Genomic DNA, 22,073 nt, shown 5'->3' on the forward strand with positions numbered 1-22,073 from the left:
ACATTTTATCAATGTTCACTTTCATCCAGCTTTATTTCTACTATTTATTCACACAGTCCGATCCTTACAGTCCAGGTGGTGAAAAGAAACACAGAAAACATCCACAGTTTATTAACACTGTGTTCATACAAACCAGATTCATACAAATAACTGAGACTCCATCCTGAAAGCGAACAGAGACGTCTCCCAGTACGTCATGGGACGTCTCCCAGTACGTCATGGGACGTCTCCCAGTACGTCATGGGACGTCTCCCAGTACGTCATGGGACGTCTCCCAGTACGTCATGGGACTGAATCCAGACCTGACTCGAGGATTCATCAGGAAGGAAAGTTTGAAGATGATCTGAAGGTAAAGAGGAAATCTGCTTCCTGAAACCAGACTGGGATCTGGTTCTGCCTTCTGAAACCAGACTGGGATCTGGTTCTGCCTTCTGAAACCAGACTGGGATCTGGTTCTGCCTCCTGAAACCAGACTGGGATCTGGTTCTGCTTCCTGAAACCAGACTGGGATCTGGTTCTGCTTCCTGAAATCAGACTGGGATCTGGTTCTGCCTCCTGAAACCAGACTGGGATCTGGTTCTGCCTCCTGAAACCAGACTGGGATCTGGTTCTGCTTCCTGAAACCAGACTGGGATCTGGTTCTGCCTCCTGAAACCAGACTGGGATCTGGTTCTGCCTCCTGAAACCAGACTGGGATCTGGTTCTGCTTCCTGAAACCAGACTGGGATCTGGTTCTGCCTCCTGAAACCAGACTGGGATCTGGTTCTGCCTCCTGAAACCAGACTGGGATCTGGTTCTGCCTCCTGAAACCAGACTTGGGATCTGGTTCTGCCTTCTGAAACCAGACTGGGATCTGGTTCTGCCTCCTGAAACCAGACTGGGATCTGGTTCTGCTTCCTGAAACCAGACTGGGATCTGGTTCTGCTTCCTGAAACCAGACTGGGATCTGGTTCTGCCTCCTGAAACCAGACTGGGATCTGGTTCTGCTTCCTGAAACCAGACTGGGATCTGGTTCTGCTTCCTGAAACCAGACTGGGATCTGGTTCTGCTTCCTGAAACCAGACTGGGATCTGGTTCTGCTTCCTGAAACCAGACTGGGATCTGGTTCTGCCTCCTGAAACCAGACTGGGATCTGGTTCTGCTTCCTGAAACCAGACTGGGATCTGGTTCTGCCTTCTGAAACCAGACTGGGATCTGGTTCTGCTTCCTGAAACCAGACTGGGATCTGGTTCTGCTTCCTGAAACCAGACTGAGATCTGGTTCTGCTTCCTGAAACCAGACTGGGATCTGGTTCTGCCTTCTGAAACCAGACTGGGATCTGGTTCTGCCTTCTGAAACCAGACTGGGATCTGGTTCTGCTTCCTGAAACCAGACTGGGATCTGGTTCTGCTTCCTGAAACCAGACTGGGATCTGGTTCTGCTTCCTGAAACCAGACTGGGATCTGGTTCTGCCTCCTGAAACCAGACTGGGATCTGGTTCTGCCTCCTGAAACCAGACTGGGATCTGGTTCTGCTTCCTGAAACCAGACTGGGATCTGGTTCTGCCTCCTGAAACCAGACTGGGATCTGGTTCTGCTTCCTGAAACCAGACTGGGATCTGGTTCTGCCTCCTGAAACCAGACTGGGATCTGGTTCTGCCTCCTGACACCAGACTGGGATCTGGTTCTGCTTCCTGAAACCAGACTGGGATCTGGTTCTGCCTTCTGAAACCAGACTGGGATCTGGTTCTGCTTCCTGAAACCAGACTGGGATCTGGTTCTGCTTCCTGAAACCAGACTGGGATCTGGTTCTGCTTCCTGAAACCAGACTGGGATCTGGTTCTGCCTCCTGAAACCAGACTGGGATCTGGTTCTGCCTCCTGAAACCAGACTGGTGTCCGTCCTGAAGTCCGTCCTGAAGCGTTTGTGGTCCCGCTTCAGATTCTGGACTCCACGATGAAACCCAGTTCTGGTCTGTAGAACAGGATGAATGCTGTTGCCACGGCTCCGTGAGGAATCCATCTTCCCAGTTTTCCATAATTCAGACTGAACTTGGTGTGAATGGACAGATTCAGATGGTCTACAGTCTGGTTTACTGGCCTCAGTGCGTCGAGGCGTCGCTCCAGCCGGACAGGAGCTGCTTTGCTGCTTCCGTTACAGACAGCAGGAGTCCTGCTGCAGATGCACCAGGATCCTGTCTGCGGCTTCGACACCGATGATCTGATCCAAGAGTTAAATGTTGGTCGGAGGAAGTCTTCACCGCGCTTGGATGATGAAGAGCGTTTACTGAAACCGGGATGTTCCGAGTCCTGCTGACCCCGCCGGAGTCGTGTCCTGTCACCAGAGCTCCAGACTGACTCCCATCAGCAGCCTCTGTGTCTGCAGCCGGCAGGCTGAACCGTGTCTGAATGTTTCTGCTGAAGCCCAGTGTGGCATTTCAGACATGCTAACAGGGTTGTTGCTTTCTGCTGCTGTTTCCAGACTCTGTGAGGAGCAGCGGAAAGGTCCCGGATGAGGCTGTTGTAGATGAAGAAGCCATCCTGAGTCTTCTGGAGAGCAGTCAGACATTTCTTCCTCTCTCCCAGACGTCCAACCATTCATCTGTCTTAGGTACAGAAGATTTTATGTTCTCTCTAGAATATTGCTGAATTCACTTCTTTACAGTTATGAAGGTAAACCTGACCAACTAAACCTGATCTGTTTTTATACCAGCTGTAAACATGTTTACTTCTGCTGTAAACATGTTTATTCCTGCTGTAAACATGTTTATTCCTGCTGTAAACATGTTTACTTCTGCTGTAAACATGTTTGTTTCTGCTGTAAACATGTTTATTCCTGCTGTTAACATGTTTATTTCTGCTGTAAACATGTTTATTCCTGCTGTAAACATGTTTATTTCTGCTGTTAACATGTTTATTCCTGCTGTAAACATGTTTATTCCTGCTGTAAACATGTTTATTCCTGCTGTAAACATGTTTATTCCTGCTGTAAACATGCTTATTCCTGCTGTAAACATGTTTATTTCTGCTGTTAACATGTTTATTCCTGCTGTAAACATGTTTATTCCTGCTGTAAACATGCTTATTCCTGCTGTAAACATGCTTATTCCTGCTGTAAACATGTTTATTCCTGCTGTAAACATGTTTATTCCTGCTGTAAACATGTTTATTTCTGCTGTAAACATGTTTATTCCGGCTGTAAACATGTTTATTCCTGCTGTAAACATGTTTATTCCTGCTGTAAACATGTTTACTTCTGTTGTAAACATGCTTATTTCTGTTGTCTTTGTCTCTGCAGACGGCAGTAAAGACCACGCCATCATCGATTTGCTGGCAGGTCTGGAGGACGATGGCTTCCACAGGACAGTTTGTGGCCAGAACTCCCAGTCCCACTCACTTCCTGGTACCAGAAGCTACCACTGCAACAGCGATGAAGAGGAAGCGGCGCCAGAGCTGGAGAAGGAGGAGGCGGAGTTCAGTATGATGATGTCACAGCGGTGGGACAGCGAGGCAGCCGGGAGCTCGTCGGCATCGAGGCAAGTTGATGTCTGATGGAAAACAACAAATCAGTGTAGAGCTCTGCTCCATCGTCATGGAGACCACTTTCATTACAGAAATCAGTAAAAACCTAAATTAATATTTTAAATAATAGATAAATATGTTAATTAAATAAATGTAAACTAAATCAATAACACTTACACTTTCAATTTAATTTTTATATTTAAATATTGTTTCAATGAATGAAGTTATTAACATGATTTAACACCTTTTATTTATTAATTTAATTCCTGGAATTTCTCACTAGAATAATATTTTTTTATTTCCTGCTTTATTCACATTTATTTATTTTGATGAACACATTTATTAACATTAAAATGTATTATTTATTGACTTACCTAACTTTTATTTCACCATAGCACATATAATTATATGAGGCATTTATTTTGTTGTACCCAGTTTATTTCTGTAATTAAATACACAAAGTGTGTAAATATTTTTATAGATAAATGTATATCTGTCCTGTAAATTTAATTACACTTTTTACTAAATTAATTTTTTTAAATGTATATTTATATATGTATATGTATATATATATATATATATATATATATATATATATATATATATATATATATATATATATACATTTAAAAAAAATTAATTTAGTAAAAAGTGTAATTAAATTTACAGGACAGAAAGTGTAAATAAATCAGCAAAATATATTTTTTTAATTAAGTAAGTTAAGCTGTGAAAATGTAAATTTGTATTTAATTATATTGTATTTTGCAAAAATACTTTTACATTTCAGTTTTATTGAACCATTCAGTTCTGGCTGTTTTTCCAGGTCGGATCGCCGGGCTTGGCAGGAAAACCCGACTTTCCTCATCGCGGGGGAACCCGAGGCGTTCCCAGGCCAGCTGAGATCCCTGCAGTGTGTCCTGGGTCGTCCTGGGTCATCGTGGGTCGTCCTGGATCGTCGCGGGTCGTCCTGGATCGTCCTTGGTTGTCCTGTGTTGTCGCGGGTCGTCCTGGGTTGTCGTAGGTCGTCCTGGGTCGTCCTGGGTCGTCCTTGGTCGTCGCGGGTCGTCCTGGGTCGTCCTTGGTCGTCGCAGGTCGTCCTGGGTTGTCCTGAGTCGTCCTGGGTTGTCGCGGGTCGTCCTGGGTTGTCGCGGGTCGTCCTGGGTTGTCGCGGGTCGTCCTGGGTCATCCTGGGTTGTCGCGGGTCGTCCTGGGTTGTCGCGGGTCGTCCTGGGTTGTCGCGGGTCGTCCTGGGTTGTCCTGAGTCGTCCTGGGTTGTCGCGGGTCGTCCTGGGTTGTCGCGGGTCGTCCTGGGTTGTCGCGGGTTGTCCTGAGTCGTCCTGGGTTGTCCTGAGTCGTCCTGGGTTGTCGCGGGTCGTCCTGGGTTGTCGCGGGTCGTCCTGGGTTGTCCTGAGTCGTCCTGGGTTGTCGCGGGTCGTCCTGGGTTGTCGCGGGGTCTCCATGCAGAACCTGGCTGTGAAAATGAAAGATAATTAAATCTATAATTATTTCTAACAAAGATGAGACTGAAATGTGACGTTCTGGAGGTCGCAGGAGCGTCTGCTGATCAGACCAGAAGTCGTTCTGACTCCTGGTCTCCGTCCTCCGCCTGCAGCAGGGCTGGGAGGTGAAACGAAGGTTTCCCAGTCAGCTGAGAGTTTACAGTCGCTGTTCCCGTCGTGTCGGCAGGCCCGCGGCGAAGGAGGCAGACGACGGCTTCAGTGATGAGCAGCAGGACTCGTCCGATGACGACATGGAGTGGAGCGGGAACAACTCGCTGTTCGCCAACCTGTCCATCCCCCAGCTGGACGGAGCCGCGGACGAGAGCAGCGGTGAGTCTCTTCCCGCTGGGAAACATCCGATCGCCACCAGTTTACTTTCTCATCCAGGTTCCGTTCCAAACTTTTAACGACTACATTTTAATCTGGCTGCAAAAATCAGAACATGAAACCCCATCATCCAGTCTTCATCAGTTCTTCCTCGAAGATCTCAGTCAGGAGAAGGTCCAGAAACATCTCCACAGAACCGAGTCCTCTGTGGACCAACAGGGACATGAGCAAGACCCAGAAAAAACCTGCTGAAAACATTAAACTGGTTCTGATCAGCTGCAGGAGGAGCTGCGGAAAGTTCTGGACAGCCAGGAAGCTTCAGAGACTTTCTGCTAAGAAAAAAGATCCATCAGAACATCTTTCAGTTGGAGGGAAACTTCATGGAGGTTCTGCTGCAGTCCAACCAGAACCAGAACCTCACAGAGTGTCCGCTGCTGACCTGAAGAGGGCTGAGAACACGGCTGGTTGCACCGCAGCCTCGGGATGCTGCAGCAGCTCTAGAAATACACGAGAGACATCACTGTGTCCTCGAACACGTCCGGGACGCCGAGTTTTAACGTCAGAAAGTTCCGTAACGTGTCTTTAGACCTGCTTCATACAAGAAGCGAGAACTTTGTTCTTGTTCTTGAGGCCCTGAGAAAAAGAAAGTCTTTTTGTTCCTGCAGATGTGGTTGAAGACGGTTCTTTACACATCAGGCTGGCAGAACTTTCTTCTCGTGGCGCTCTGAGAGGTATCCTGTGATTGGTTGGACATCTGAGGTGGGCGTGGCTAACGTGAAGCTGCTGAATATTTTCTGACTATAGATTATAGTCAGAACTATAATAACAACTATAATAGATTGTTTAGATAAAACAGCTTATTGAGATGGTGGAAAGTATGGAAATGTTTACAACATGTGGCATTTAAACACACAAACCCGCTCTGCCGCGTATAAAAGCCATTGCCACCATCGCCGAGCTTCTTATGGAGGATGGAACCAGCTTTAGCGGCGCGATGCTTTCCTTAATTATAAGGAGGAAGAAGTCGATACGGAGAATGTTGAACATTCAGCAGCTTGTAATTTGTCTTCTTATCATGTGACTTAAAACAAAGATACGTTTACTGTATATTTAAACATGGAGCCGCTCCTGATGTTTCCACCAGTCGGTGGAGACCAGCATGTCTAGCATTACGGTCAGATTGGTAAGACTGGGATCCCAATGGAAAACTAGGACGGCTCTGATCTGTTGCTGTTCCCAGTGTTTACCAGTGGACACACACACACACACACACACACAGTGTGTACCAACCTGAACCGTACCAATCCAGACCTTCGTCGTTGCCAAAGTGACATCAGTCTGAACGGTCACGCTGCGTTTTACCTGACTTGACGTGGAAACATTGAACGTAAACAACGGACAGAACAATATTCTACAGCACAGAAACATGCTGACGTTAGGCGTCCATGTTCACCTCCTCTCCACATCATTTCAGGGTTGTAGACGGACACCCTGGAGTCTGATGGCATTAAGGTTTAGAGTAAACAACCATGGGGTAAAAATCACTTATTTATCAGTGTTAGTTATTAGTAGCCCAGCTGATGTCTGACAGGTCTGGAGTTTGTGAGGAAGACTGGAAGTCTGGAAGTGATACCGTGATGACGCTTTTATTCACAGCGACTTACATATGAGTGAGAACAACACAAGCAGGAAATCAAACAGTAGAGGACATCGTAGGAAGATGCTGGTGGACTGTCCACTTGGATGCAGATCCAAGCAGACTTATGGTTTAAAGGTGTCCAAACTTATGCAACCAGCATAGTGGATGTATTCTGTTTGTCTTCTAATTGATCAGTTTGTTTTTCGGTGGATTGAATTTATTTTTATTGTCGTCTTCAATTCAATTTCAACTTTATTTATATAGCGTCAAATCACGGCAATGCCATCTCAAGATGCTTTACAGACAGAGGGGAAAACATAATGAAGGCCAATTCATAACAGCCTATATAAGGAAACCAACAGATTGAGTTGAGTCCAACTCAATCTCCCATCCTGAGCAAGCACACTGGCGACAGTGGGAAGGAAAAAACTCCCTTTTAACAGGAAGGAAACCTCCGGCAGAACCCGGCTCAGGACAGGCAGCCATCTGCCTCTGCTGTGTGGGGGGAAGAGGACAGAAAGACAACAGACAACAGGAACTGCTACTCCCGGCCAGGGAGACCTGCTGAGACAGGAGACATACATGTTAATGATGCAACACTGTTATGGGGGGGGGGTAAAAGAAAGAGATAAAGAGAAAAAGAAAGAAGCTCAGTGTATCAGGAAATGTCCCTCAGCAGTCTAAACCTATAGCAGCATAACTAAGGGATGCTAACCATCCCTAGCTATAGGACTTATCAAAAAGATAAGTCTTCAGCCTAGTCTTAAAGGTGGGGAGGGTGTCTGCTTCCCTAACACTAACTGGGAGCTTATTCCATAAGAGAGGGGCCTAATAACCAAAGGCTCTGCCTCCTGCTCGGCTCTTTGAGACTCTAGGAACCACAAGTAAGCCTGCAGTCTGCAAACGAAGTACTCTACTTGGTATATAAGGAACAATGAGGTCTCTGATATATAGTGGTGCCTGGTTGTGGAGGGCTTTATATGTAAGGAGAAGGATTTTAAATTCTATTCTAGATTCAACAGGAAGCTAATGAAGAGAGGCTAAAACTGGAGAAATATGATCTCTCCTGCTGGGTCTGGTCAGGACTCTGGCTGCAGAATTCTGGATCAGCTGAAGGCTTTTCAGGGCATATTTAGGACAGCCCAGTAATAGAGAGTTACAGTAATCTAGTCTTGAAGTAACAAAAGCGTGAACCAGTTTTTCTGCATCACTCTGAGACAGAATGTCCCTAATTTTGGCTATATTACGTAAATGAAAGAAGGCTGTTTTAGTAACCTGCTTAATATGTGGGCCAAAGGACAGGTCAGGGTCAAATATTACTCCAAGGTTTCTCACTGTAGCACTGGAAGCTAAAGTAATGCCATCCAGGTTCATTACAAAGCCGGAAAATTTAGCTCTGAGTTTTTCAGATCCAACGAGAATTACTTCAGTCTTATCTGAGTTTAAGAGGAGAAAATTTCTAGACATCCAAGTCTTTATGTCTATGAGACAATTTTGTAGCCTATTGGGCTGATTTGTTTCATCTGGTTTAAAGGATAAGTATATCTGAGTATCATCTGCATAACAATGAAAGTTTATTCCATGTTGTCTAATAATTTTGCCTAAAGGGAGCATATATAGCGTGAAGAGTATTGGTCCAAGTACAGAACCTTGAGGAACTCCATGACTTACTGTAGTTTGGGAGGAGGACTTGTCATTTACATGAACAAACTGAAGTCTATCGGATAAATATGATTTAAACCAGCTTAACGCTGTACCTGTAATTCCAACCACCTGTTCTAGTCTCTGTAACAGAATGTTATGATCGACTGTATCAAATGCAGCACTAAGATCAAGCAAGATAAGTACGGACACAAGTCCTTTGTCTGAGGCCATAAGAAGGTCATTAGTAACTTTCACCAATGCCGTCTCAGTGCTATGATGAGCTCTAAATCCTGACTGAAACTCCTCGCATAAATTATTTCTGCTCAGGTGGGCATGTAGCTGAACTGAAACTATTTTCTCCAGAATTTTGGACATAAACGGGAGGTTAGATATAGGTCTATAATTTGATATCACCTCTGGATACGCTGGATCTGTTTTTTTTTTCTTTTACTGGCGTAAATCTTTCTGCTTTGTTTCATTTGGATCCATTTAGTTTCTGTAAATAATCTCTCTCTCGCTCTCCCACATCTTTTCTAGACTCCTCGCTAACGGACAGCGGGTCCATATCCCAGTCTTCAGTCATCGCCTCAGAGAAGCTGTTGGGGAAAACGAATCCTTACACTGGGGAGACGGTCCACTTTGAGCCTCCTTCTTCGGCCAAGACGCTTTTAGAGCACAGACCGGTTCACGTTCTGGACTCGGAGGAACCACTTGAGAAGCACTTTCAGTTGAAAAGCAGCCAGGACGGCAGCACTGAATGTTCAGCAGGTTTCCAGGTCAATAAAGAGATCCCCTACATTCTCCCAGTAAAGCACCCGATTCCCTGTAAGATCACCAACCACCCTGAAGTGTCCCCCATGTTCACGTACGACAAGAAAACTTCGATAACCTTACAGAAGACGGACATCGAAGGTTTCTCATTCGGTAACAGAAAGGTCAACAAGACCAGGAAGACGTACGGCAGCTTAAAGAACGTAGAAAGCAACTGTCTGTCGATTCTGCAGAACCACAGGACCTTCTCCCTCTGCTACTCTGAGCTGAGAAACTGCTCGGCTACGACGGAGGCGGAACTGGGCTCCATGGAGAGTCCCATTCTGAGGAACATCGCCTCAGCATCCTCACCCATGAGGGAGGACGAGTTTCTGGATCCACCAGAGGAGAAGATGGTCCAGGAGAGCGAGGAAGGAGACGTTGGAGAACTGAAAATCAGGTATGAGGACTATCAGGACAACAAGACTGAGAGGACCATTGTGGCCCAGCAGGAGGCTCACTACAAGTTCTTCCCCAGCGTCATCCTGTCCAACTGTCTCAGCAGGAAGAAGACCGGGAACAAGAAGATGGCGGACTCCTGCAGCAGGCCGGATCTGTCTCCGTCTCGCAGGTCCAAGCTGAAGCTCACAAAGAAAAGGTTAGGTTTGGCAGGACAAAGGATCAAAACCAAGGCGGTGGAGATATCTGGCTCTGAGGGTCTGCCCACCACCAGCATCACTTCCACCATGCCTGACGGTCCTGTTACCGCGGAAACGGAGGAACCAGGTCCAACAGAGGAGGCGGATCCACCTGCAGATGAGCCAAATGTAGAGATGCTCCTCGGAGAAGGGGTGGAGGGGGAGAACATGGCCATAAATGAGCAGACAGAATCGGTTTCAGAGCCTGTCGTACCCAAATTCGCTGCTGGTTCCTATTCTTCTGAAGAAGCCAAAGAGTCTTTAGAGAGCCGACTGGATCCGGAATCAGACCTACCGGCTAAAGTCACCTATACCAAACCGTCAGCACTGCCTGGGAGTAAATACACCCTCAGGACCAAGCGGAAGATGACCTACAGTGGTGAGGATGCAGAACACTCTGGTCCCACTCGCTCCAAAAACCTGTCTTTGGTCAAAGAAAGGCCGAAGGACAACAATGTCCCTGGTGGACAAGAGCCCAAACACCAGAAGCGGCGCAAGAAGGAGCCTCCAGTCATCATCAAGTACATCATCATCAATAGGTTCAAAGGACGGAAGAACATGCTGGTGAAGATGTCCAGGGTCAACTCGAAGGAACCGTTGGTGTTACTGACGCCTGATAAACTGAAGCAGTACCATAAACTGGCTCCTCTCAAGGAGTTCTGGCCCAAAGTACCAGAGTCCACCGCAGTCAAGTTTCCAGTCGTTGAACCCAAAGCTAAAAAGCACCCCAAAAAAAAGGCAAAGCTCAACAGCGCTAGCAAGAAAGTGGTCAACGGCTCATCAAAGCCTCCAATCAGGCAGGGCGATGGTCTCAAAAGGACTAAAGGGTGTCGGAGGGGCCCGGTTCTTCCCTCTCTGCCCCCCCCTCGGCCATGTTACTGCGAGATGGCCGATGACCTGGACAGTGAGTATGCCGACGTCATGGTGGAGCTAGGGTATCTCTCCGATAGATCCCCGAGCCCCACAGATTCAACTCCTCCACGATGCTGGTCCCCGAGTGACCCACTGAGGACCAGCTGGAGTTCAGATCAGCTGATAGATCCGCTCAGTGACCCGTGTCTAGGTTCTGCCTTTCAAAAGCCGCAAGCAGCGTCGCCAACCAAAGGAGCCCAAAGAAGGCGTCGAACTGCCAAACCTAAGACCATAGGGGCTGATGGGAAAAGAGGCAGAGCTGCCGCAAAACCTCCAGAAGAGCCAAAAACAGGGAAGTCAAAGAGAAGATCTGCTGCTCTGAGGCAAACCAAGAAGGTTGGGAGTCCCTCAGCGGGCACCAAACCCAGGAGGACTCGCAAGAAGAAAAGCGACCAACAGAAAGGTCTGGACATGAGTGACTCCCAGCTGCCTCCATCACAGAGCTCCTCGCAGGAAGTCCCTCCCTTTCAGCAGGTCCAGTCCTGCTCTGCATCTCGATCCAGCTCCACCTCACGGACCCGGTTTGTAGAACCAAAGGTCGAGGACTGCGAGACGTCCATTATGGAGGCTAACAAAAGCTGCTCGCCTGAGACCAAGCAACAAGGCTGTCAGACCGCCGTGGTGAAGGCAGAGGAGGGCAGGAACCCCCAACCTCCTGCTGCTGAGGAGCACAGAGGACACGTCCAGTTAGACTCCAGTCCAAGAAACGGGGAGGCGCCGCCCCTCTCTGAGAGCTCCCCGGGCCTGGCTGTCCTCAAGCAGCTGCTCCAGAAGAGGCAGCAGGGTCAGGCTCTTCCGACACAGGTGGTCGGTAGAGAAGATGCTGCTGTGGCGGCCCTGCTCGGCCCCTCGCCCAAACCCACCAAACAAAGAAGAGCCCCCCCCACCTCTCCTCGAAAACCCAGGGCCCCCAAGTCCACCGCCCCCAAAGAGAAAAGGCCCAGAAACCGGAAGGCGAAAGCGAGCACTCAGCCAGACGTATCCGTGAAGCAGGAGGGGGGGTTGTCTGCTGACCACCCCCTGTTCCTGTCCGATCCAGGTCTGGACGGCTTCATGGAGGACAGCTTGTCTCCAGAACTCCCCCACAACTACACGTTTGACATCAACACCGTCCACCAGACTGACTTCTCCAGTCCTTACAGCGGCAGCCAGTTCGTCCTGACCGACAAAAACTTACCGCTCAAGTTTCTCAGCGACGTCAGCCAGGAGGCTCCGCTTGCTGAAGTCCTTCCCCAGAACCAGAACCTTCAGGCCACCTGTCAGAGAGTCGCGGAGATGCCCAGAGGCAGGCCTGCCAGTCCCGACCTGTTCGACAAATCCGACAATGGAAACTCGGACTTCGCCTTGCCGGGCTCAGAGAAAACCAGCAGAGAGCTGCCATTCAGGAAAGGCCCCGCCCTCAGCCCCTTCCAGGACTTCCACTGCGAGAGGAAGGAGCTCCTCTTCTCAGCTTTGGACCCGGTGCTGCCTTTAAGCTCCGCCTCCTTTGTCTACCACGACAGCTCGCCCACCAGCGACCTCCTGGATGGCATGGATGGGCTCACGTCCACCACCCCCAGCAGCTCTCCTCGCTCCATCAGCTCGCTGTCACAGGTGAGGGCAAGCCAGCTGCAGCGGGGGGCGACGGGGGGCGCTCACGTCCTCAAGCCCCTCATGTCCCCTCCGAGTCGGGAGGAGATCCTCAGCACTCTGCTGGACCTGGAGATGTCGGAGGCTTCCTTCCAGGAGCCGTTCTGCAGCGATCCCGCCGACGCTCCAGATAAACCAATGTAAGCCAGTTCAGGGGAACCGCTGGGAACAGCAGTGCATGATGGGAAATGTCGAGTCGTTTAGACGAGGCGGGTTTTACCCCTGGAAACCCGAGGGTCTTTTTGAGTTTTCTACTGGAAAATGACAAATGCCAGAAGATATTCTGGGCGATGTGCCCAAAAGCTCATATCCCCATATCGCTCATATTATCCCCATAACAATGTAAATAACCGTATAAAACTGTGTAATTTTGTGTCAGTCATCAGTTATGTATCAGACATTGTTAGGCAACAGCAGTGGTGATCTCCTTCCATCCGGGGGAACTATGGCCGTATGACGTTCCACAGGTAAATACCTGCTGCAGCGTCTGGAGTTTATTATGAGCTTTCGCCTCCACTTGACGCTGCTTTTGCTGGTTGACTCTATTCTTTATTCTGTATTCTTTATCCTGATTCCTGCAGGAGATAAAATGAGTTAGTTGTGTTGGAGTCTGTTGTTGGGACTGTGAGCTAGTCTGTTGTCGGTTCCACGTCGCTCTTTTTATATCCAAACCGCATCCAGACAGAAATGTCCCTCTTTTAGGAACAAACTCATCAGTTTGGGTTGGCTGCTCATCTTTTAGAGAATTATCCTCTGAAACACGTCTGCTACCGTCTTCCTCCATGTTCATGTATTGCAGCGTGCTGTAAAGCACATCTTGACATAAAATACTGTAGTAAAGTACTTTATTGTGGCGTAAATGATAGAGCCTCGTATGAATCGATAAACTTTTTCTATCGTCCAGACGATGTATATCGTCATATCGCCCGACCTTCGTCTTCTGTAATTCCAGACTGTGTCAAAACCATGTTGGTATGAAAGTAGAGCAAACAGCATCACACAGGCCTGGAATATTACAGGATTTATTTTACCTTTCATAGACACAACACGTCTGAAGCTACAACCTCCAGAAAAGCATGAACCGACATGTGGAGGTTGTCTGGTTCAACACTCATGGTGCTGAAGCTTCAGAGGTTTTGGTTAGACACGTGGAGGTGGTTTTCAGTGAGGTCTTTGTCATCAGATGAGGAGTCTGGGACACGCATCTCTGTCCCGCTGTCTTCAAAATAATCTCAAGCTCTTCTTCTGTGGTGGAGCATTTTTGGCATCTCTGTAAGAGGTCAAAGATGGAGCTGAAGTGAAAGAGGGCGATGTTTTTTTATCCAGAAGTAAATAAAAAGTGTCATTTTCCAGCAGAAGACGACCCTCGGGGGTCAGGGACACGATGGGAACCACGAAACTTTCCTGGTTCATTCCTCACATAAAGATTAAAAAACAGGTTGTTGTTTTTTTACGGCAAATTGGCTGAAATTCAATGTTTAAATATGTAAATTATCTCATTTAAATATATTTATAAGTTGAATTCAGGTTTAAAGTTGTTTTTGCGTCCTGTCAACATGTTAGTGGAAGGATTATCTACATTTATCACTTCATGATTTATAAAACACTGTCAACAAGCTGAAAAACCTCCATTTTCACCAGGATTGATCGGCTGAAATCTCCTATAAATCAGCTTGTGATTGAGATTTAAAAAGTAGTTTGTTAGAAACGTAGAAACCACGCCAACAGGAGCAGAAGTGGAGAGTTTATGTGTGGAAGTTCTGCTGGGGGGGGGGGGGGGGGGGGTAAAAAAGATGGAAATGAAATGTTTGTCTAACTGTTTAGATGTCAGCCTGAATCTAATTGGTGGGAAGAATTCTGCAGAGCATCTCCGACACATCAAAGCCGATTTATTCTCTCAGGCAGCGTCTGGTGGGTTTTAGGTAAAGTGCAGCGATTCCAGCTCTTCAAACCACTTCGGCTTTACAAAGTTTTATTAAATGTAAAACTTTTGTTGTTGCCACTGGTCCAGGGTGTCCAGCGCCGGTCCTCCAGGGCCTACAACCCTGCAGCTTTTCCATGTATCCCTGCTCCAACACACCTGCAGGACTTCATTGGCTGTAGGTGTGTTGGAGCAGGGATACACAGAAAACCTGCAGTGGTCTGAAAGCATTAAAGGGGGCTTTGGGCTGCCATTAGTGGTCCGGAGATAATGGTTCTGGAGATGACAGTTCTGGAGTCGGATACTCTGTTCTGTCTGCAGGGAGGTGGGAGGTCGGAAGCTGACCGTGGGGACCAGACTGGTGAAGGAGCTTCCAGAGTTCAGCGGAGACCTGTCGCTGGAGGGTCTCCGTTTCTGGAAGACCGCCTTCTCGGCCATGACGCACCCCGTCGCCACAGTTACCCCGTCTTCTCCTCGGGGAGCAGAGAAAGCTGACGAACGAGCGGATCGTGACGGTTCCTCAGCCTGCGACAAGAAGGTGGTCCTCCTGCCCTGCAGAAGCCCGCCGAGCCGGGCGTGTGTGCAGCTGTGGCTAGAAGCCAGGAGACAGTACGAGAGTCTGCAGAACGGTCGGAGGGAGACGGAGGAGAGGAACCCGGAGAGAGGCGAGCAGCCAGCTGCTGCCAGCTGGCCGACGCTGAGGGGGGAGCGTGGTGGCGGTCTCTCCTGCACCAGGACCCCGAGGAGGAAGAAACTGGACCTCTCCTTGATCATCTCTCCTGTGGTAAATAAAGACTCCCAGAGTCCGTCCCCAGAGACAAGTCCACTTTCTGACGAAGACGGCGTGAATCTTCAGCTGGAAGATGAAGACGCTCGGACCACCTCTCCAGAGTCCCCAGAGCTGCCGCCGTGGCAGGAGTCCCGTCAGAACCCATCAGAACCAGACCACCTCAACGACAACAAGCAGAGTGGAAGCTCGCCAGAACCGGCGTCACCAGATCTGCTGGAGCGACTTGGAAGGAACCGTCCTCCGTCTCCTCTCCATGGCAACGAGGAGAGGACCGGCACCCACCTCCTGCACAGAACCCCGTCTCTAAAGAAGCGACAAAGGAGCAAGGAGGACCCGGAACCGGTGTGCAGCACGCCAGTGTCTGAGGGTGAGAGCGAGTTCTGCCAGGTGGCGCATAAAGCCAAAATGTCCCGTTAACCTTTAACCTTTCCTGCTGCAGACGACCCAGCTTGTCAGAGACTCCAGCAGAGGAGACGGAGCCAGGCAGATCCACTAAGGAGGGTCTTACTGACCACCCAGATGAAGGTGGGACCGCAGCCGCCGTCTCTCAGAAGCCAGTTTGTCCTTCATTTGACCCGTCTGCTACGTTTTTCTCCACAGAACCAGTTTGCTGCTCTGAACGTGCCGAAGAAGGACCAGTCTCAGATCGAAGGACCCAGTATAGCAAACTCCTACGGCTTCAAAGTCAGCATGCAGAACCTGCAGGAGGCCAAAGCTCTGCATGAGGTGAGATGCTGCTCAGAATTTCCTCAAGCCGCCTTCTTCTGTGGTCAGTTCCTCTCCAGGTCCAGGACACGCCGGCGTCGGCGGTTTGAGGCTTTCAGAAGAAGATCTCCGACACGCAGGTCTTATTTCTGAGTGGAGGGTTTAGTTCCAGACCTGAATCCTGTCGGCGTCCCGTTGGGGTCCCGTCGGTGTCCTGTCTGGGGTCCTGTCCGGGGTCCTGTCCGGGGTCCTGTCGGGGTCCTGTCGGTGGCCCGTCGGGGTCCTGTCTGGGGTCCTGTCCGGGGTCCTGTCGGTGGCCCGTCGGGGTCCTGTCTGGGGTCCTGTTCGGGGTCCTGTCCGCGGTCCTGTCGGGCTCCTGTCCGGGGTCCTGTCCAGGTTCTGACAGAAAACGATGAAGATGAGGACGACTTTAGCCTTCTGTCTCTGAGCGCTCATCCAGTCCGAAGACCTCTGATGGTTGTTGTCTTTGCGCTGCAGGTTCAGTTCCTGACCCTGATGGGAATGGAGCTCCATGCTAGAACTCGCCGAGACCTGGAACCCGACCCAGAGTTCGACCCCATCTGTGCCTTATTCTACTGCTTCAGCTCTGATGCGCCGCTGCCGGACGCAGATGGTGGTCAGCTGACGGGTGCCATCATGGTGGACAGAGACCATGGATGCCGTGGACGCGGTCGCAGGGAAACGGCCCCGCTGCTGATCCGGTCGGGCGTCTCCGGGCTGCAGGTGACGTACGTCGGTGAGGAGAAGCTGCTGTTCCAGGAGCTTGTCACCATCATGAGGAGGTGGGTTTCCAGTCCTGTCAGAGCGTCACTCAGAACCTTTCCATCTTTAACGAACCGGACCGCGTTCCCTCAGGTTGGACCCGGACATCCTGCTGGGCTATGAGGTGCAGCTGCGTTCGTGGGGTTACCTCCTCCAGCGGGCGACGGCGCTGGGAGTGGACCTCTGCCAGCAGCTGTCCCGAGTTCCAGGTACCGGTGTCTGTCGCCATGAAAACTCCCTTCACAACCCAAACCAGTTCTAACCCGTCACACATGGGTGACACATGGGTGACTGTGGCAGCTTGGTGGGGGTCCGACAAAGGAGGTCCGTTCTGGGGTCTTGTTTGGTTGTCAGGACGGGATGCGGTTGCCATGGCGATCCCAGTAATGGAAAACCTCAGCAAGAGGTTCCAGATGTGGATCATTGGTTAAGATGTTTTTCACTGATGAGGTTCTGTTTGTGGTTCTGCGGTCTCCGGTTCTACGGCCCGGTCAGAACCACGGATCTGACCGGACCTCAGAGGCGCCGCTGCAGGTTCAGCAGCAGACCGACTGGATGTCAGAACCAGTTTAGTTTAATGTGAATTACTGAGTTAAACTGGACCCAGTCCAGCGTGTCCTATGGTTCTGGTTCTGTGTGTTTTCAGGTGACTCCAAAGAGAACCGGTTCACGGCAGAGAGAGACGAGTACGGCGCCGACACCATGACTGAGATCAACATCATCGGACGCATCACGCTCAACCTGTGGAGGGTGATGAAGACCGAGGTACGCCCCCTCCCCCTCCCAACACGACACACACTCACTGGTTTGACTGGGATGAAGCTCCAGATCGGGACTGGTTGTGCATCTTCCTGGGTTCCGTCCAGTAGAAGTCCAGTCCGGTCGCTGTTCCAACCAGTCACTAAACCAGCTGAACCTAACTAACTAGCTGTACTGCTAGTAGACGAGGCTGTTAGTGGTAGAACCAAACGCATGGCAGGACTTCTACATCACTGTTTCTCAAATGGGGGTCCGCGTACCCCTGGGAAAACTTCAAGGCATTCCAGGGGGAACGTGAAATTTTTTTAAAACATCTTTTTATGTTTTCTTTTAAACATCCTTAAATTAAATTAAATTACTTCAAATAAACATTCAATTTATTTGAATAAATGTAAGTTTACATTCATAAACTGAATTTACATTCAGACTTACACCATTTTATTCCTCCCAAAATCCCACATTCAGACATGAAATAACACCCCCCCCCCCCCCCCCCCCCCCCCCCTTACGAGCCAAATCACATCCGTCAGTCACTGTTGCCATGACAACGCAAATGATGGAGTCCTGGTTGAAGCGTAGAAATGTGCAAAACATTCGCCATTGTTTTGCACAATTAAAGTGTCTAATAAACTAAACACAAAATGACAAAGTTTCTTTCTTATCCAGAAGTACTTTGGGGGTACTCGGCTGAAAACATATTTTACACGAGGTACTGTGTTGCTAAAACGGCTGGAGAACGGCTGTTCTCCATCATGGCATCTGGACGTCTCTGGTTAAACGCCGTTCCGCTTGAGGCACGAGACCCCGGACCACGAGGTTCCGTCAGCTCTGAGGCGGATCTTAGTCTGGTTTGTGTTGTTCCTGCAGGTCACGTTGAACAACTACAGCTTTGAGAACGTGGCGTTCCATGTGCTGCACCAGCGTTTCCCCCTCTACAGCCCCCGCACGCTGTCCGACTGGTTCGACCACAACACAGACGTGTACAGGTCTGAAGACTTTCTGCTTTTATCAACGCTCACAGCTGGTTCTGGTTTCGCCTTCAGACTGAACAGAAACTGACCCGGTTCCGATCTTCTCGCGTGTCCTGCAGGTGGAAGATGGTGGACCACTACGTGAGCCACGTGCGCGGCGCCATGCAGCTCCTTCAGCAGCACGACATCATCGGCAGAACCAGCGAGCTCGCCAGACTGTTTGGGATTCAGTTCCTTCACGTTTTGACCCGCGGGTCACAGGTACGGCAGGCTACTTGGTCATCACCCGGCTGTGGAGAAGAGAGAAGCTCCGGTTTGTAGACACGTTGTATCCGTCCTCTGCGTTCCCACGCTACGTATCCTCCTCTCATTCACAGCCATGAGGACAAAAATCTGTTTGTTTTATTAAAGCTGAGGTGAAAAGATGGAACAGATGAGCAGCAGAAAGACAAGTTGAGCTCACACAGATAAAGATGTGAATCCACCAACTCGTCCTCATCGCCAGGAACGTGTGTAAATATAATTTAATGTGGAAGAAAAGGAGAGGCTCTGTAAATATCTTTAATAATGTTACAACAGGATGTCTCAGTGGCCAAATAATCCTTTTTTTCATCAACAATGTGCATTTTCTTACACATATATTCTCTTAACATCCTGCAGAATTTATCCAGTTTATATCTTAGCTTTAGAAAAACAAGATATTTAGAAAATAACCTAAAAAGAGTCGGCTGAAGGCAACACTGATGCATGTACCAGTGAATACGCCGATGTATACCGGATCCATCTGTTTTACACTCGCTTGATTCCAGTGCAGGGTTGTGGTAAAGCTGGAGTGTTTCCCAGCAACAAGCAGATGGCAGAAAGTTCACACAACGGTCCATTTAAGTATTGTAGAGAAGATGATGAGCCTGGGAGCTTAGTTCAGGTTAATCGAACCACATTAAGAGAGTTAGAAGACCTGTTGATAAAGCAGTACAACCAAGACTGTATAGAACAGCAGTGTGATGAACGCACAGGACCATCTGTTTATGGAAATAATGACCAAGTCAGCTGTGCATAAAAATGGACATTACAATACCAGAGACAGCAGACCAGGTTGCTAAACCATGCAGCAGGAAGGCCAGACAGAAAGACGAGGAAAAGAACTGGTTTTGTTGTTGCTGAACACTCCTGTGTGTTTAGCATAGCAGCTGCTAGATAACCAGTCAGTTCAGGTTCAGACCTGACAACTCGTTCTCTCTGACTCATCTGGCTTATTTTCTGGAACAAGGAAAGCAACAGCAACTTTAAGTCACATCTTCACAAGTTGCTCTCCACTGTACGACATCTTGGCAGAACGTTCCACACCAGCACAACGTGGTGGTTGACTCAACGTGACTGTCTGAGGGTTTTATTAGTTTGTGAAACAATTGAGTATTTCAGCCTGACTTTTCAAGCTGCTTGCGTTGTGCTGAGCAATGTCTGAGCCTCGTGGGAGTTCTTCAGCGGTGTGGGGATAAGCAGGGTATAAAAAGGCTGTAAAAGAATCTGTCTCTTCCCAGTCTGATGGAAACATCCCGTTTGCTTTTATTTCTTTCATTTTCTCGACTCGACCACCTGCAGCTCCAGCTTAGCTGAGGTCCAGGTGTTTCCCAGTCGCTCCTCTTCATCGTAGTCTTCCTCCTCTTGTTCTCAGTACCGTGTGGAGTCCATGATGCTCCGTGTGGCCAAACCTCTGAACTACATCCCCGTGACCCCCAGCGTGCAGCAGCGCGCCCAGCAGAGGGCGCCGCAGTGCATTCCCCTGGTGATGGAGCCTGAATCCCGTTTCTACAGCAACTCCGTGGTGGTCCTGGACTTCCAGTCGCTCTACCCGTCCATTGTCATTGCGTACAACTACTGCTTCTCCACCTGCCTCGGCCACGTGGACAGCCTGGGAACGTGAGGATGCTCTGCATGACGTTTACAGCTCAGGGAGTTGGGAAAGATTCAGGTTTTCAGCAGGATTATGTTGTTGCTTAGCAACAGAAGCAGCACCCAACAAGTCTCTGAAGTTAAAGTCATGCTTATTTATGCTCCACATTCCCAGCAGAGTAGGAGGTGTTAAATCAGCTGCCTGTAAGGAGAGGCGGGGAAATGACGCCCTTCCTGTCTGCGTTTCAGGCCGGATCAGTTCAAGTTCGGCTGCACCTCCCTGCGGGTCCCCCCCGAGCTCCTCCACCAGCTCCGTAACAACATCACCGTGTCTCCCAGCGGCATCGCCTTCGTTAAGGTACTCCCCCTCTGACCTCCTGTCTGAGGAGGCTTCACCTTCCTCAGGTACGGCTCAGATCCGCTTCGGTTTGACCGGGTGTCTGCGTGTTGCTTCAGGGCTCGGTGCGTAAAGGAGTGCTGCCCAGCATGCTGGAGGAGATCCTCAACACCAGGATCATGGTGAAGCAGTCCATGAAAACCTACAAGCAGGACAAAGCCCTGATGAAGCTGCTGGACGCCCGGCAGCTCGGACTCAAGCTCATTGCCAACGTCACCTTCGGCTACACCGCCGCCAACTACTCTGGTCGCATGCCCAGCGTGGAGGTGAGCTCGTGCACGCTTCCTCCGTCTACCGTGGCTTTATAACAGACCTGTGGGGGGAGGTTTTACCTCTTCTTCCTGTCCTCCCTCCAGGTGGGAGACAGCATCGTCCACAAAGCCAGAGAGACCCTAGAGCGAGCCATCAGGATGGTGAATGAGACGAAGAAGTGGGGAGCGCGAGTCGTGTACGGCGACACAGACAGGTGAGGTGTCGGCTGTCGGAGGGAAGCTGATCTGATCAGCTGATCTGATTAGCTCGTCGTCGTTATGAGCTCCAGCAGAATGCTTTCATTAGAAATGATGAAGATGATGATGAAGATTGATCTCATTTCCACATGAGATGTGTTTGGTGAAGCGGAAATCGTATTTCTGGATGATTTGACAGACAAATCCTGAACCTGGATCCAGGTTTTAATGTGACCCTGCCGGTCTGGGTGACGCTGATCAGATGTATTAATGACTTTCTTCTTCTCGTCTCAGCATGTTTGTTTTGCTGAAAGGAGCCACCAAAGAGCAGGCCTTCAAGATCGGCAACGAGATCGCTGAAGCCGTCACTGCGACCAACCCCAAACCGGTGAAGCTGAAGTTCGAGAAGGTAAAGCAGCAGCCTGCAGAGGCCGGATTATCCATCTGAAATCAGGCGCATTCAGGGAGATTAGCCAAAGAACAATTAGTCCTCTGTTCCAGTACGTAAGGACGTCCACCGCCATGAGGAGCAGGTAGGGATGCACCCATACCAGTATCGGTATCGGCTCAATACCAAGCATGTGTACCCATACTTGGTATTAATCAAAATGTACCGATACCACACTAGTCAAACCAGCACAGACGTGTTTGATGTTTCGGACGTGTTTTAAAGGAAATAAATTCCTTGAATGTTAAAATGTGACATTTTTTGTTAAACTAAAGCTCAGAATACTAAGACAGGAAGAGAGCCCCCGCCCCCAAACAAAGCGTTCCCACGCTACCGATCCTGCTACGTTGCCAAATCAGT

General features: G+C 49.3%; 1 protein-coding gene across 2 annotated transcripts in view; it reads left to right on the plus strand.

Annotated features, from left to right (window-relative positions):
- The window catches only part of rev3l (REV3 like, DNA directed polymerase zeta catalytic subunit), a 68,317-nt gene that overhangs the window by 35,306 nt on the left and 10,938 nt on the right, over window positions 1-22,073 (plus strand). Inside the window, exons 10-27 of one of the 2 annotated variants that reach the window (XM_079255307.1) lie at window positions 2,460-2,588; window positions 3,276-3,513; window positions 5,186-5,328; window positions 9,146-9,818; window positions 9,924-12,737; window positions 14,840-15,675; window positions 15,748-15,833; window positions 15,909-16,034; window positions 16,512-16,816; window positions 16,890-17,005; window positions 17,443-17,561; window positions 18,423-18,541; window positions 18,646-18,787; window positions 20,202-20,446; window positions 20,669-20,777; window positions 20,876-21,082; window positions 21,173-21,282; window positions 21,560-21,674. In XM_079255307.1, coding sequence (XP_079111433.1) covers window positions 2,460-2,588; window positions 3,276-3,513; window positions 5,186-5,328; window positions 9,146-9,818; window positions 9,924-12,737; window positions 14,840-15,675; window positions 15,748-15,833; window positions 15,909-16,034; window positions 16,512-16,816; window positions 16,890-17,005; window positions 17,443-17,561; window positions 18,423-18,541; window positions 18,646-18,787; window positions 20,202-20,446; window positions 20,669-20,777; window positions 20,876-21,082; window positions 21,173-21,282; window positions 21,560-21,674 — 6,632 coding nt within the window. Of the gene's footprint in view, window positions 1-2,459; window positions 2,589-3,275; window positions 3,514-5,185; window positions 5,329-9,145; window positions 12,738-14,839; window positions 15,676-15,747; window positions 15,834-15,908; window positions 16,035-16,511; window positions 16,817-16,889; window positions 17,006-17,442; window positions 17,562-18,422; window positions 18,542-18,645; window positions 18,788-20,201; window positions 20,447-20,668; window positions 20,778-20,875; window positions 21,083-21,172; window positions 21,283-21,559; window positions 21,675-22,073 lie in introns of both variants that reach the window. The other variant, XM_079255306.1, reaches the window with a different exon arrangement.

This window comes from Telmatherina bonti, assembly GCF_933228915.1.
Source record: "Telmatherina bonti genome assembly, chromosome: 16".
NCBI lineage: Eukaryota > Metazoa > Chordata > Actinopteri > Atheriniformes > Telmatherinidae > Telmatherina > Telmatherina bonti.